This window comes from Herpailurus yagouaroundi, unplaced genomic scaffold, assembly GCF_014898765.1.
Source record: "Herpailurus yagouaroundi ecotype Mexico unplaced genomic scaffold, PumYag 140, whole genome shotgun sequence".
Classification (NCBI taxonomy): Eukaryota; Metazoa; Chordata; class Mammalia; order Carnivora; family Felidae; genus Herpailurus; species Herpailurus yagouaroundi.
Genome location: NW_024412395.1, coordinates 36,882,941 through 36,898,907, shown reverse-complemented (window position 1 = coordinate 36,898,907; position 15,967 = coordinate 36,882,941). Strand labels below are relative to the sequence as shown.

Here is a 15,967-nt window from a genome sequence, read left to right as displayed (position 1 = left end):
CCTGTCCACACACATACACTCAATGTAAAGAGCATAGAAAATCAAATAATTTCATTTATTTTGGTGGATAACAAAAGCACACAACAAGAATATTGAGAGAATTCAGTAAATGCCTAATTGCCATATAATTTGTTATGATTGTGCCAATATCTATTTAAGTAATAGACCAGAACTAATTCTAATTCTATCAGCAATGTGAAGTAAAAATTTTTTTTAGGTGATAAACTCTTTGTTCTCAGGTGGGTTACACAACCCAACAGCCTTCAAATTAACATCTGATGAAGGAGTAACATTTTTTTTTTTTCTGTACATAGGCATGTTTAGTTATCCTGGGTTGAAAATTAGCTACTGGATCCCAAAGAGTTTTAGAAACATAATGATGGGCAGAGAGAATGTGCCCGTTTGTGTAAATCATCTAAAAGGAGGCTTCCTCACTGGTTATCCTATTGAAAGGTCAGGAAGGCTGTGGATCTATAAATAGATATGATTACCAACAGAGAGTAAATTTCTAAGCATGTTAGCCTCTGAGTTCAGCTGTCACTGATTGTACCCTCAATCCCTGAAGCCTAGCAGCTTCACGTTTCCTATTTTTAGTTACACAAATTTGCTTTTTAACAATATTTATAGAATATGGTACCAATATGCAACAGCACCTTTAACCAAAGCTGCTATGGTTAAAGGATACAAAAGGAAAAAGAAGTTGTGAGGTCAGGAAGGCAATCCAAACTGCACAGGCTAATGTCTAAACGTCTCTGAAGCAACATGCAAGTGTAAATTATGAGCCCCAAGAGTCAAGTCACTTGGCTACACAAATCCCTTTCTCCTGATACTCCTGTATTCTACATAGCTCACAATGCATTTTTCCCCTCAAAATGCTGGCCTGTCATTGGTCCAAAAACTTGAGGTGAGACATACGACTTTAGAATCTTATTTTTCAATTCTATAGTACTGAAATTGGCCTTTATATTTACAAGATCAGAAACTGACATTCTAAATCTCCATAAGCTAAAGGGCTAGTTAAAGAATTTAATGCTATGAAGAACTCAACTTCCTTATTCCATTATGATATGCTTCCTGAGCCTAAAAGGCACATGCTTCATTAAGCTATTTAAAGGTTTTAGTTCAAAACAATTGCACAGCTTTTAACTTCCCATTGGGAATTGTATGTAATTCATGGGCTGGATAAAGTAATATTTCCATTACCTGAGTAAGATTCAAACATAAGAAATTAACTGATACACTGATATCAATAATTTTCCTAATGATAATTTCGGTGATGATACAGGATAATGAGAAACTGAATATCACATTTGCATCTTCCAAAACAGCTAAAAATGTTATAAAGAAAAAATTGACAGGGAAGCATTTATATTCACCAGTACACTGTGATATTAAATAACAGGCTTTGAACAACATTGAAGTTTAAGGAAACTTAAAATTGTTAAATGCTACCAATTTCATTTTAAATTAAGTGATGAGCACCTATGAGAAATATACATATTACAAAGAAATCATTTGTTGTCTTGATAAGTAGCTTAGATATCTGATACCACTCTGAGGCTCCCACTACTTGAAAAAAAAATAACCTTCTTGTATAAGGAAAGACAGCTTTTTACTTTCTTCCAAAAATGGTTAATGGCAGGAGGTAAGAAAGAAAAAGCTTTAAGTAAATGTCTGTTGTCCATTAACAGTTGATCCCAAACTCATTATCAAAATGTCCGTCTTAAATTATGTATACATGACTATGCAAAATTGAATTGGGAAGTAGTGCTTGGTAAAATTGTCCTTCTGTTTCCATGGAAACAGATGCTAGATTGCATCTCTTTAAGGCTTGTTTTAAAGTGGAAAACTACAGCACATTAATATCCCACTATCCAAGTTTAAAACTTATTATATCTCATAGATTTTTGAATTTTGGGGGATTTTGAAGCAGCACTTCATAGCATGCCTATGTACTTCATATAGGGCATCTTTTATTTCTTGGGATTTCTTAACTATTTGTGGGGTGTTTTTTTTGTTGTTTTTTTGTTTTGTTTTGTTTTGTTTTGTTTGCCATATCTCCTGCCCCCATTTCGGTAGAATGGGTTAAGAGTAAAGGGTTTCACTTATTTGACTTTGCATCCTTAGCATGTAACATATAGATTCCAACTCCACCTCTTATTTAATGAAATCACTTTGAATTTACTGTAGTAATACAAGCTATTTTGTCTTTCTAATTATAAGAAAAAGCAAGCTTTAATGTCAGACTAACATGTATTTGAATCCTGACTTTAATAGGTAGCTCAATGACCTATAGGTGAATCACATAAAACTTCTATATGTCAGTTTCCATTTTAAATGGGGATAATAATAAATCCCAAGTCAGGGAGTTGAGATTTTTTAATAAGAAATTAAATACTTTTTAAATATACATGGAATTGTTATAAGGCATCTAGCGTAGTGTTTGACTAAATGAGACATCAGTAAATGGTAGCTATAATAATTACAATAACTGTTACTACTGATGCTGCTCTACTACTCCTTGCAAGGCATTATGCTAGATGCTTTATATCTTCAATCATCACTATAGCCCTTTATGATTGTCTTCACATTGCTAACAGGCAGCAGAGAGGATACCTAGTGCCATTTGAGTAGTAAGCTATGACTTCAGGATTTAAACCTTCCTCTGCTTGCCTCCAAGGTCTGGGATTTTTTCAGTACAACATGCTGCCTTTTCTGGATATGTTTCAAAAACCCAGAAAGGTGCAATCTCTCTCTTTCAACCCATTTCTGTACATTAAAATACGGCCAACTGATCTATCACAGAAGACAGCCAATTCAAAATCAGTAGGTTGTACAAAGGAATTTACCCACACTATATTTTTAGTTTTTTAGCAAGTCAGTTAATTAGGTTTCCTTGATGTAGCACAGGAAACCATAAGATTGGATTTAAAGAGAAAATTTTTAATGTTTATTTTTGAAAGAGAGACAGAGAATGAGCGGGGGAGGGACAGAGAGAGCCGGAGACACAGAACTCGAAGTAAGCTCCAGGCTCTGAGCTGTCAGAACATAGCCCCACGTGGGGCCCAAACCCTCGAACTGCAAGATCATGACCTGAGCCGAAGTGGGATGGTCAACCGACTGAGCCACCCAGGCACCCCATAAAATTGGATTTTTAACACAGAAGTAAATATCTAGGTTCTGTTTTAGAGCCCTTTCTCAGGAGTCACTCTGGTGGCCCCAGAGAATTTCAAAAAAGTCTCCTTACTCTTATCTGTTTTGTTATATGCCCTGGTGATACCTCATTTTAGAAAAAGTAATCCATATTTACTCATTAGCTGGGTCCACTGACTGCAGCCAGAGAAACACTCTACTACAAGAATGGAAACATGCCCTTCTTCTTAGGGTACTGTCAAGTTCACAATTGTTAAACTTTTCAGTAAAGAAATGAAAGAAAGTATTAGATATTGATGATCTTCAGTAGCATTAGATCATAATAACTAGCATGCAAACAGTGTTTTAGTTTAAAAAGCACTCCTTTTTTTATGTATTAAATATAAGTCACTGTAACATTAGTACTTACGTGGAAATATTACATATTTGAAAAACAATGGCAACAACCTCCCCCCAATAAAAGCCAACAAGAATTAAACACCCTGAGGCACAGGACTATTAACTAGAGTGACACTTAGAAAGTCATACATTCACTGTTATTACACATGAATCTTTGCACTACAGTATTCAGATTAAGGTTAAATAGATGTAAACTGAAAGATTCTATAAAGAGATATTTACATGGTTAACCAGCAAGAGATTTGACAAATAGTGCCGGGATGTGGCACAGAAAAACAGCCTTTAAAAACCAATTCAGGTAGGGGTCCACCCAGTTTCAGTGTTTTTTTTCTTCAATCATTTTCTACTTAATCATAAATAAATTACATTTATAGATTAAAGTTACAGATTTTTATTTTCAGCAAATGAACCAAAAAAGTGCTAGATTATATTCTATACATTTCAGATATTCTATTATGATCCAAGAAAATGGCAATTTTAACCTAAGGACAGACCTAATTAATAATTATTTTCCAAGTGCATTGCATCATTGCTGTCAAAATTATTTAATTACAGCCAGTATTAAATTAGTTATGATTCTCAAATCCAATCCCTATTAAGTGGAAAATTACAAATTTGGAACATATAATTCATAAAGGAATGGGTTTTAAGTTTGAGACACTGAATATATGTTTATATAGTCATAATGAAACCAACTGTGTATTTCTAAAGATAATAGACATTTTAGAAAACAATGGCATAGGGTCAGTGGTTTTCAGTGGGCCTACACAGTCAACACGATTTAAATTACACTGAGGTATTAATCCTCATGGATGTACAAGGAGACTCTCAGAGGCTACACGATGTGTGATATTACAGTAGACTGAGTACCAAAACAGATGACTCCAGTTAACTTCTATTAGGCCAGACAGTAATGCAATTTACAAAAATATAACTGATGCTAATCTTACTATTTGATTTTGCTTTGGAAAATATATTTTTTTAAACATATTACTTATATTAACATGTAATGGATATCATCATCATCATCCATTTTTTTTTTTTAAGTAGATTCCATGCCCAGAATGGAGCCCAATGTAGAGCTTGAACTCATGACCTTGAGATCAAGAGTCAGATGCTTAGCAACTGAGCTACCCAGGTGTCCCCAGATAACATGATTTTTTTAAAAGAAATTTTCAATGTTTATTTGAGAGTGAGCGAGCGCATGTGAGCACAAGTGGGGAAGGGTCAGAGAGACAGAGGGAGACACAGAATCCAAAGCAGGCTCCAGACTCTGAGCTGTCAGCACAGAGCCTGACGTGGGGCTCGAACCCATAAATTGTGAGATCATGACCTGAGCTGAAGTTGGATGCTTAACTGACTGAGCCACGCAGGTGCCCCCAGAAAACATTATTTTTAATGGATTAATAAGTAAGTTTTAAAATTATCAGGTTTAGTTTCAATACATTAAATATAGATTTTTATCCACTTAAACCAAAGCTCTTAGCGTTCACAAGAAATTATAAGAGTGGAAAGATCCATATGACCAAAAAGTTTCTGACCTGTTGGTAAATAAACAAGAAAATACTAGTCTTAAACTATCCCTTACTTTTGCAAATCTCAGTGATAAAGACCTTTACAGTCTTTGAGACTATAAGTGACTTGAGAATTTACTTAAAATAGATCTATTTAAAAAAGCTTAAACCATTTTATTCATAACATAAAAAAAATTGAGTTCCTTAGAAATTGCTCCATTTGCAAAATATATTTATAACTTAACCAAAATAAATAATTCATACCTCACCAAGTGAGTAATAACGTCTTGGGATCTGGGAGTCCGGATAGATGTTTTCAAGGTACCAAGAAAAGGGCTTACACTTCAGATTTTCTCTTAGTGTTTTTCTGACTGACACATCTCCGTAATCCACTTTGACAACACCTGGAATTTTTCAGAGAAACAGGCAAATCAGTTCTATTTTCGTTTTAGTACTGTTTCACTCTGTTTACTTTGCTATCAGTTTTTTTTCCTCCCTCTATAATTACAATTCCATCAAATTCAAGTGCATTTGCAGCTGCTACTAAACTGATTTTCTTACTAGCAACAAATTAGTACATGAAATAGGTATCAAAAACAGATTTTCCTTTGGTTATGGCTTTTCAAATGCAAATATTTATTACCAAGTACTTACACTTCTTAGATTGAATAATTAATCAAATAAGTGTAAATTGGTATTAATTTAGCATCTCATAATTAAAGCTTAACTGAGCCGTGTGATAATGTAGCTGCTTCTCTTTATTAAAAATTCCAATCCTCATATTTTCCTAGTGTCTTTTACTCACCATCATAGATTTCATGATAAATTTATATAAATATGATCCTCACAATGAACACTTGTGTGTTCTAACTTTCTCTCTTCTAGAAATTTTACTCTATCTCAGTCTGCCATAGACCTGATTTTTTCTTTATTTTTTTCCTGTATTATTTTATTAATTAATGTAAGCCAGCTTGAATTCTTGGATAAGTTAGTAAATAGATAAGAGGTTAACATAAACAAATGACTTATACTCACATATGTACATTAAAAATGCTTAATTTCACTTCATGTAACAGTATAATATATGAAATTAAAACGAATATTCCCATTGATGGTCATAAAAGATGCTTTCCAACTGAGAATTAAAACCAACAATGCTACTGATTTTTACATAAAAAGAAATCATGGTGGTATTATTTGTTCATTACTATCAATATTAAAAATGATTTGAATGAAATAATGATTAGAAGATTACACTTCTTAGATTACTTTGAAAAGGTCTCTGTTTAACCTGTTTCCTTTGAGATGAATAAGCAACCAGACTTGGGTATGCACGTGTGCGCGCGCACACACACACACACCCAAAGGGCCCAGTACTTGGTATATACTGTCCCAATTAAGCAGCAAAACCTAACAATCCTATAAAATAATGAATAATTGTTTAGACCATCCAAATATCTGTAACTAATGTCATTATTTGAGTCACTGTATTCAAGAGGCAACACTCTTGAAGTTCATTACCTGTTATTTTCCCCTTTCCCCCAGTGTTCTTCAAACATTCTTCAGAATTTTTGTTTTTCCAAAATTAAATGCCTTAGTGTTGTTAGAAAGCATTCTGATGATGCTTAAGCAGCCAAACCATTTCCTTTTAAAAGACAATATTGATTTTTCTAGCTGGTGTTTGGATGGAAAACAATAAGGTCTTTGGGCTTTTAAAACAGATAAATATTTGCTTTCAAAATAATTCTATTCAGAACTTCCAATCTGGAGTGTAACCTTTAAAAAAAGAGGCTGGAAAACATTTACAAAACAGATCACTACAAGAATTTCTCCTTGTATTTACTGCTACATGAATTGCAATGACCTAATAAACACTCTTGAAAATCATATATAGAGATGCTATATATAGAGTGGGGGGAGGGCAGAAAGAAAGGGAGACACAGAATCAAGAGAAGGCTCCAGGCTCTGGGCTGACAGAACAGAGCCCACACAGGGCTCAAACTCACGAACCACGAGATCATGGCCTTAGACAAAGTCAGATACTTAACCAACTGAGCCACCCAGGCACCTCTTTCCTAGAAGGCATTTATGAGCGGTTTTCTGATTAAAAAGGAGTTTGAAGATTCATTTACATATGTTTTACATAAGAGAAAATGTTAATTGCCCACATCAGATTTGGCAAAGATTTGGTTGGTGGAAAATGACAGATGCTATTAGAAGAAGCTAAAACCTTCTCACCTTACCACCTCTAAGCCACGCCTTGGCATTGCCACTACAACATGGGTTTGTCTTAGTCCTAGATAATTACTTTAAATTACTGTTAGAAATGTACCAAAATACTATGGGCTTATGTTAATATTTTGGTGTGGATGGCTTTTTCCCTCTGTTTTTACCCACACAGAAATCAGATACTATGAGGGTCAGTATCCAAAATACATAAAGAACTTACACAACTCAATAGCCAAGAAACAATCCAATTAAAAAACAGGCATAAGACATGAACAGAGTTCTCCAAAGGCCTGCAGATGACCAACAGACATGAAAAGATGTTCATTGTCATTTATCATCAGGGAGATCCAAATCAACATTACAATGAGGTATCGCAAGTGTCAAAAACACAAGAAACAAAAGTGTTGGCAAGGATGGGGAGAAAAAGGAACCCTCTTACACTGTTGGTGGGAATGCAAACTGGTGCACCCATTGTGGAAAACAGTATGGAGGTTCCTCAAAAAATTAAAAATAGAACTACATTACAATCTACTAATCACAGTACTGGGTATCCACCCAAAGAATATGAAAATACTAGGAGGGTACATACACCTCTTTTTTATAGCAGCATTATTTCCAATAGCCAAATTATGAAAGCAGCCAAGTGTCCATCAATAGATGAATATATAGAGAAGAATATATAATATTATTCAGCCTTGAAACAGAATGAAATCCTGCCATTTGCAATGACATGGATAGAGCTAGAGAGTATAATGCTAGGCAAAATAAGTCAGAGAAAAACAAATACCATATGATGTATCTCATATGTGGAATTTAAGAAACCAAATGAGCAAAGAAAAAAAGAAAGAGAGAGACAAACCAAGAAACAGACTCTTAACTATAGAGAACAAACTGATGGTTACCAGAAGGGAGATTAATGGGGAGTGGGTGAAATAGGTGATGGGGATCAAGGAGTACGTTTGTCATGATGAGCACTGGGTGATGTCTGGAATTGTTGAATCACTATATATACACCTGAAACCAATACAACACTATGTTAACTATACTGGGAATAAAATAAAACTAAAAATAAAAACAACTATTCATTGAGCCCTAAAAAAAGTGATATGTGAGAGACAGCAGTGGTCACCCAACATTCATTTATTTTTCCACATTTCCAGCCCTTGCAGTTATTAGGCAAGGGTATTGACTAGTCCTGGGCAATAAGCTATTAGGGGAAAGGGATAAATGTCACTTCTTGTCCTAAAGACAGAAGACCAGGTGTGACACCCTCTGGCTCTTTTTTCATCTATCACAGGGGCTAAGGAGGCCTTGTACCACAGTGGGTACGGCTACAAGATGGCAAGGCCTTTATTAGCCTGTGTCAATGAGAGACTGTGAAGTGGAGCCTGAATTATCCAGTTCCATGGCTTGAATTGACCCCCCCCCCCCCATCATCCTGGGTCATTGCTCTATCCTCAGTTCTGCTTACTCATTCTCCACTTGTTTCCCAAACTCTTATCTACAACCCAAACCTCTCTAAAGTACTTTATCCAATTGTTTACCTAGCAATTTCACTGGGATCTAAATAGGCATCCCAAATTTGATATGTCCAAAATAGTCCTCTTGATTTTCCAGCTTCATTCATCTCCAGGGTTCTCCTTTCAGCAACTACCACAAATGTCCACCCATTTTCTCAGGGCAAAAACATAAGAGTAATTATCTTTAACTCATACACACACATATTCAGCTCATTAGCAATTCCTATTTGTTCTACACTCAAAATATGTCCTCAGCCCCTCAAAAATCCCCTTTGCCATCCTGGTTGCACAATCTCTCATCTCTTGCCTGAACCAGCATTGAAACAGGCTCCTAAATAGTCCCCCGGGCATCTACAATACTCCATCTATCCTTTATTCACTATTGCCTACCCCCTGGACAATACAATTGAAATATAAAGTCATGTCACTATCCTGCCCCAAAGCTTCCACTGATTTTTTTTTTCATTGTGCTAAGAATTCAAAGCTATTCTTTGCTTTTCTTCAAACATGCCAAGTTCTTTCCCAACTCACAGCTTCTACTTGTCCTTTTTCCTGTCTGGTATGGTATTAATCAGGACCCTCCATGAGTTGTCCTTCAGTACACTGAAGTGTCTGCTAAGACTTCACTTCCTCAGAGTAATTTTGACCTTCCTACCTACCTAAATGGATCCCTCCCTCCCATCATCCTGCATCATTGCTCTATCCTCTATTCTGTTTAATCATTCTCCAGGGTACTTATAACTAATTGACATTATATTATAGATTAACTCTATTATATCCCCAATAAAAATTTTGTATAAATTACTTAATCTCTTGAAGCCCAGGGTATCCTATCTGATAATGTCTCGTGCGATGTTGTGAATACTATGTAATATATGAAAAGAGCACAGTATGTAGTATAGTATACATTATTGGTATATAATAATTACTGAATACATATTGTATATTTTTTTTTAATTTTTTTTTCAACATTTTTGGGACAGAGAGACACAGAGCATGAACGGGGGAGGGGCAGAGGGAGAGGGAGACACAGAATCGGAAACAGGCTCCAGGCTCTGAGCCATCAGCCCAGAGCCTGACGCGGGGCTCGAACTCACAGACCGCGAGATCGTGACCTGACTGAAGTCGGACGCTTAACCGACTGCGCCACCCAGGCGCCCCCATATTGTATATTTTAATGGATATCTCTTGTTTCTGCATGACTGACATCCATTCTGCCTTCTGATAAGGGCATTCAAATTCTCTTTGAGCAATCACTCCTCTCTCCCTTTCAGTTTGTGTGAATTGATAACCATACCTCTCTTCCCATCTTTCCAGCTCCAACTGGGCACATAAACTAAAGGGATATCACCAGGGAATCTTGTTTAAATGCAGATTCTGATTCAGTTGGTCTGAATGAGGCCTGAGAATCTGCATATCTAATAGGCTCCCAGGCAATGCTGTTGTTGTTCAGGCCAAATCCAAGTAACACCCAAGACAATCAAGGCTTTCCATTTTTCCATCTTACACATAACCCATCATGATGATTGGCTCAGGGATGGACCTATGAACCAGCCAGCCTAATAAAAATATATACTCTGAGAATTTTCTAGGACTATTATGAAGTTGAAGTTCTATTTCCTCTGGAATTGCTAGCTGTAAAGATGATTTAAGCCTGGAATTTCTGAGGCTACCATATAGAGAATGCCTAAGACAGTGACATAAATACAGGAGTGAAATAAACACATAGATAGAAAAAGAAAGTGAAAAAAAGACAAAAATACAGAACAGAGGCCAAGCCAAGATTAAGTCTTCAGATATTTATTGTGTCCCAACTATATACAAGGTACATTTTCTAGACACTTGGGATATATCAATGAACAAAACAAATTAAAAATATCTTCCTCTATGGAGTTTACATTCTAGAGGAGAGAGACATAAACAGTAATACATTCGAAGGTGATACATGTTATGACAAAAATACACTAGTGTGAGGGAGGAATGTTGTAATAGAATTCATCTTAATATGCTATTATTTTTTTCAAAGGCAGCTTATAAAAATTTCAAGTTTTTAAAGTAAGTCAGTGAGACTTGCAGAGACACTGGGAAAGCTCTGACAATTAGATAAAGCTTCATAATAAGTTAAAAAGATTATTTTTATCAACTCATGATTTGGAAGTGTGATTAATAGGTAAATAACAAGTACAGTTTTGTTATCCTTTAATAATCTGTCCTTTGTTCATCATTTTAAAATCTATTTCAAGGTATTATTAAATTTAGATATGTAGAGCAATCATGCTTTAAATTTTTAAATTGATAATAAATTGAAGATCAATAATCTCAGTTAAGTTATTCCTTAGTAGATGGCTAATAAACCTATAGTTCTGGTTCCCTATAATCAAGGTACCTGATGACAGAATGGCCTGACTATAGGCCAAAGCTTAGAGTTTTATATGCAAGAATATATATTGCAGCACAGCTTAATGTGGAGAGAAGGGGAAATTATTTCCTTCAATCAGGAATATGTAAGTAGAGGAGGGAAGATGGCGGCGTAGGAGGACGCTGGGCTCACCACGCGTCCTGCTGATCACTTAGATTCCACCTACACCTGCCTAAACAACCCAGAAAACCACCAGAGGATTAGCAGAACGGAGTCGCCGGAGCCAAGTGCAGGCGAGAGGCCCACGGAAGAGGGTAGGAAGGGCGGCGAGGCGGTGCGCGCTCCACGGACTGGCGGGAGGGAGCCAGGGCGGAGGGGCGGCTCACCGGCCAAGCAGAGCCCCCGAGTCTGGCTTGCAAAAAGCGGAGGGGCCTGACGGACTGTGTTCCGACAGCAAGCGCAACTTAGCGTCTGGGAGGTCATAAGTTAACAGCTCTGCTCAGAAAGCGGGAAGGATGGAGGACAAAGGGAAGGAGAGCTGCTGAGCCCCCGGATGACAGAGCTCAGTTTGGTGGGGAACAAAGGCGCTTGCCAGCGCCATCTCCCCCGCCCATCCCCGAGCCAAAATCCCAAAGAGAACCAGTTCCTGCCAGGGAAATTGCTCGCTCCGCGCAAACACCCAACTCTGCGCTTCTGCGGAGCCAAACCTCCGGCAGCGGATCTGACTCCCTCCTGCTGCCACAGGGCCCCTCCTGAAGTGGATCACCTAAGGAGAAGCAAGCTAAGCCTGCCCCTCCTGCCCCTGCGCACCTTGCCTACCCACCCCAGCTAAGACGCCAGATCCCCAGCATCACAAGCCTGGCAGTGTGCAAGTAGCCCAGACAGGCCACCCCACCCCACAGTGAATCCCGCCCCTAGGAGAGGGGAAGAGAAGGCACGCACCAGTCTGACTGTGGCCCCAGCGGTGGGCTGGGGGCAGACATCAGGTCTGACTGCGGCTCCGCCCACCAACTCCAGTTATACACCACAGCACAGGGGAAGTGCCCTGCAGGTCCTCACCACGCCAGGGACTATCCAAAATGACCAAGCGGAAGAATTCCCCTCAGAAGAATCTCCAGGAAATAACAACAGCTAATGAGCTGATCAAAAAGGATTTAAATAATATAACAGAAAGTGAATTTAGAAAAATAGTTCTAAAATTGATCGCTGGGCTTGAAAACAGTATAGCTGACAGTAGAGAATCTCTTGCTACAGAGATCAAGGGACTAAGGAACAGTCACGAGGAGCTGAAAAACGCTTTAAACGAAATGCATAACAAAATGGAAACCACCACGGCTCAGATTGAAGAGGCAGAGGAGAGAATAGGTGAACTAGAAGATAAAGTTATGGAAAAAGAGGAAGCTGAGAAAAAAGAGAGAGATAAAAAAATCCAGGAGTATGAGGGGAAAATTAGAGAACTAAGTGATACACTAAAAAGAAATAATATACGCATCATTGGTATCCCAGAGGAGGAAGAGAGAGGGAAAGGTACTGAAGGGGTACTTGAAGAAATAATAGCTGAGAACTTCCCTGAAGTGGGGAAGGAAAAAGGCATTGAAATCCAAGAGGCACAGAGAACTCCCTTCAGACGTAACTTGAATCAACCTTCAGCACGACATATCATAGTGAAACTGGCAAAATACAAGGATAAAGAGAAAATTCTGAAAGCAGCAAGGGGTAAACGTGCCCTCACATATAAAGGGAGACCTATAAGACTCGTGACTGATCTCTCTTTTGAAACTTGGCAGGCCAGAAAGAGTTGGCACGAGATTTTCAGTGTGCTAGACAGAAAAAATATGCAGCCGAGAATCCTTTATCCAGCAAGTCTGTCATTTAGAATAGAAGGAGAGATAAAGGTCTTCCCAAACAAACAAAAACTGAAGGAATTTGTCACCACTAAACCAGCCCTACAAGAGATCCTAAGGGGGACCCTGTGAGACAAAGTACCAGAGACATCACTAAAGTCATAAAACATACAGACATCACAATGACTCTAAACCCATATCTTTCTATAATAACACTGAATGTAAATGGATTAAATGTGCCAACCAAAAACAGAGGGTATCAGAATGGATAAAAAAACAAGACCCATCTATTTGCTGTCTACAAGAGACTCATTTTAGACCTGAGGACACCTTTAGATTGAGAGTGAGGGGATGGAGAACTATTTATCATGCTACTGGAAGCCAAAAGAAAGCTGGAGTAGCCATACTTATATCAGACAAACTAGACTTTAAATTAAAGGCTGTAACAAGAGATGAAGAAGGACATTATATAATAATGACAGGGTCTATCCATCAGGAAGAGCTAACAATTATAAATGTCTATGCGCCAAATACCGGAGCGCCCAAATATATAAAACAATTACTCATAAACATAAGCAACCTTTTGAGAAGAATGTGGTAATTGCAGGGGACTTTAACACCCCACTTACAGAAATGGATAGATCATCTAGACACACGGTCAATAAAGAAACAAGGGCCCTGAATGAGACATTGGATCAGATGGACTTGACAGATCTATTTAGAACTCTGCATCCCAAAGCAACAGAATATACTTTCTTCTCGAGTGCACATGGAACATTCTCCAAGATAGATCATATACTGGGTCACAAAACAGCCCTTCATAAGTTTACAAGAATTGAAATCATACCATGCATACTTTCAGACCACAATGCTATGAAGCTTGAAATCAACCACAGAAAAAAGTCTGCAAAACCTCCAAAAGCATGGAGGTTAAAGAACACCCTACTAACGAATGAGTGGGTCAACCATGCAATTCGAGAAGAAATTAAAAAATATATGGAAACAAACGAAAATGAAAATACAACAATCCAAACGCTTTGGGACGCAGCGAAGGCAGTCCTGAGAGGAAAATACGTTGCAATCCAGGCCTATCTCAAGAAACAAGAAAAATCCCAAATACAAAATCTAACAGCACACCTAAAGGAACTAGAAGCAGAACAGCAAAGGCAGCCTAAACCCAGCAGAAGAAGAGAAATAATAAAGATCAGAGCAGAAATAAACAACATAGAATCTAAAAAAACTGTAGAGCAGATCAACGAAACCAAGAGCTGGTTTTTTGAAAAAATAAACAAAATTGACAAACCTCTAGCCAGGCTTCTCAAAAAGAAACGGGAGATGACCCAAATAGATAAAATCATGAATGAAAATGGAATGATTACAACCAATCCCTCAGAGATACAAACAATTATCAGGGAATACTATGAAAAATTATATGCCAACAAATTGGACAACCTGGAAGAAATGGACAAATTCCTGAACACCCACACTCTTCCAAAACTCAATCAGGAGGAAATAGAAAGCTTGAACAGACCCATCACCAGCGAAGAAATTGAATCGGTTATCAAAAATCTCCCAACAAATAAGAGTCCAGGACCAGATGGCTTCCCAGGGGAGTTCTACCAGATGTTTAAAGCAGAGATAATACCTATCCTTCTCAAGCTATTCCAAGAAATAGAAAGGGAAGGAAAACTCCCAGACTCATTCTATGAAGCCAGTATTACTTTGATTCCTAAACCAGACAGAGACCCAGTAAAAAAAGAGACTACAGGCCAATATCCCTGATGAATATGGATGCCAAAATTCTCAATAAGATACTAGCAAATCGAATTCAATGGCATATAAAAAGAATTATTCACCATGATCAAGTGGGATTCATTCCTGGGATGCAGGGCTGGTTCAACATTCGCAAATCAATCAACGTGATACATCACATTAACAAAAAAAAAGAGAACAACCATATGATCCTGTCAATCGATGCAGAAAAGGCCTTTGACAAAATCCAGCACCCTTTCTTAATAAAAACCCTTGAGAAAGTCGGGATAGAAGGAACATACTTAAAGATCATAAAAGCCATTTATGAAAAGCCCACAGCTAACATCATCCTCAATGGGGAAAAACTGAGAGCTTTTTCCCTGAGATCAGGAACACGACAGGGATGCCCACTCTCACCGCTGTTGTTTAACATAGTGCTGGAAGTTCTAGCATCAGCAATCAGACAACAAAAGGAAATCAAAGGCATCAAAATTGGCAAAGATGAAGTCAAGCTTTCGCTTTTTGCAGATGACATGATATTATACATGGAAAACCCGATAGACTCCACCCAAAGTCTGCTAGAACTGATACATGAATTCAGCAAAGTTGCAGGATACAAAATCAATGTACAGAAATCAGTTGCATTCTTATACACTAACAATGAAGCAACAGAAAGACAAATAACGAAACTGATCCCATTCACAATTGCACCAAGAAGCATAAAATACCTAGGAATAAATCTAACCAAAGATGTAAAGGATCTGTATGCTGAAAACTATAGAAAGCTTATGAAGGTAATTGAAGAAGATTTAAAGAAATGGAAAGACATTCCCTGCTCATGGATTGGAAGAATAAATATTGTCAAAATGTCAATACTACCCAAAGCTATCTACACATTCAATGCAATCCCAATCAAAATTGCACCAGCATTCTTCTCGAAACTAGAACAAGCAATCCTAAAATTCATATGGAACCACAAAAGGCCCCGAATAGCCAAAGTAATTTTGAAGAAGAAGACCAAAGCAGGAGGCATCACAATCCCAGACTTTAGCCTCTACTACAAAGCTGTCATCATCAAGACAGCATGGTATTGGCACAAAAACAGACACATAGACCAATGGAATAGAATAGAAACCCCAGAACTAGACCCACAAACGTATGGCCAACTCATCTTTGACAAAGCAGGAAAGAACATCC

At 37.6% G+C, this 15,967-nt stretch overlaps 1 protein-coding gene across 4 annotated transcripts in view; it reads right to left on the bottom strand.

Moving 5' to 3' along the window:
* The window catches only part of GALNT13 (polypeptide N-acetylgalactosaminyltransferase 13), a 555,198-nt gene that overhangs the window by 59,514 nt on the left and 479,717 nt on the right, over positions 1–15,967 (bottom strand). For all 4 annotated transcript variants that reach the window (XM_040475110.1, XM_040475113.1, XM_040475109.1 and 1 more), the window contains exon 10: positions 5,331–5,470. In XM_040475110.1, the coding sequence (XP_040331044.1) occupies positions 5,331–5,470 (140 nt within the window). The remainder of the gene's footprint in view (positions 1–5,330; positions 5,471–15,967) is intronic.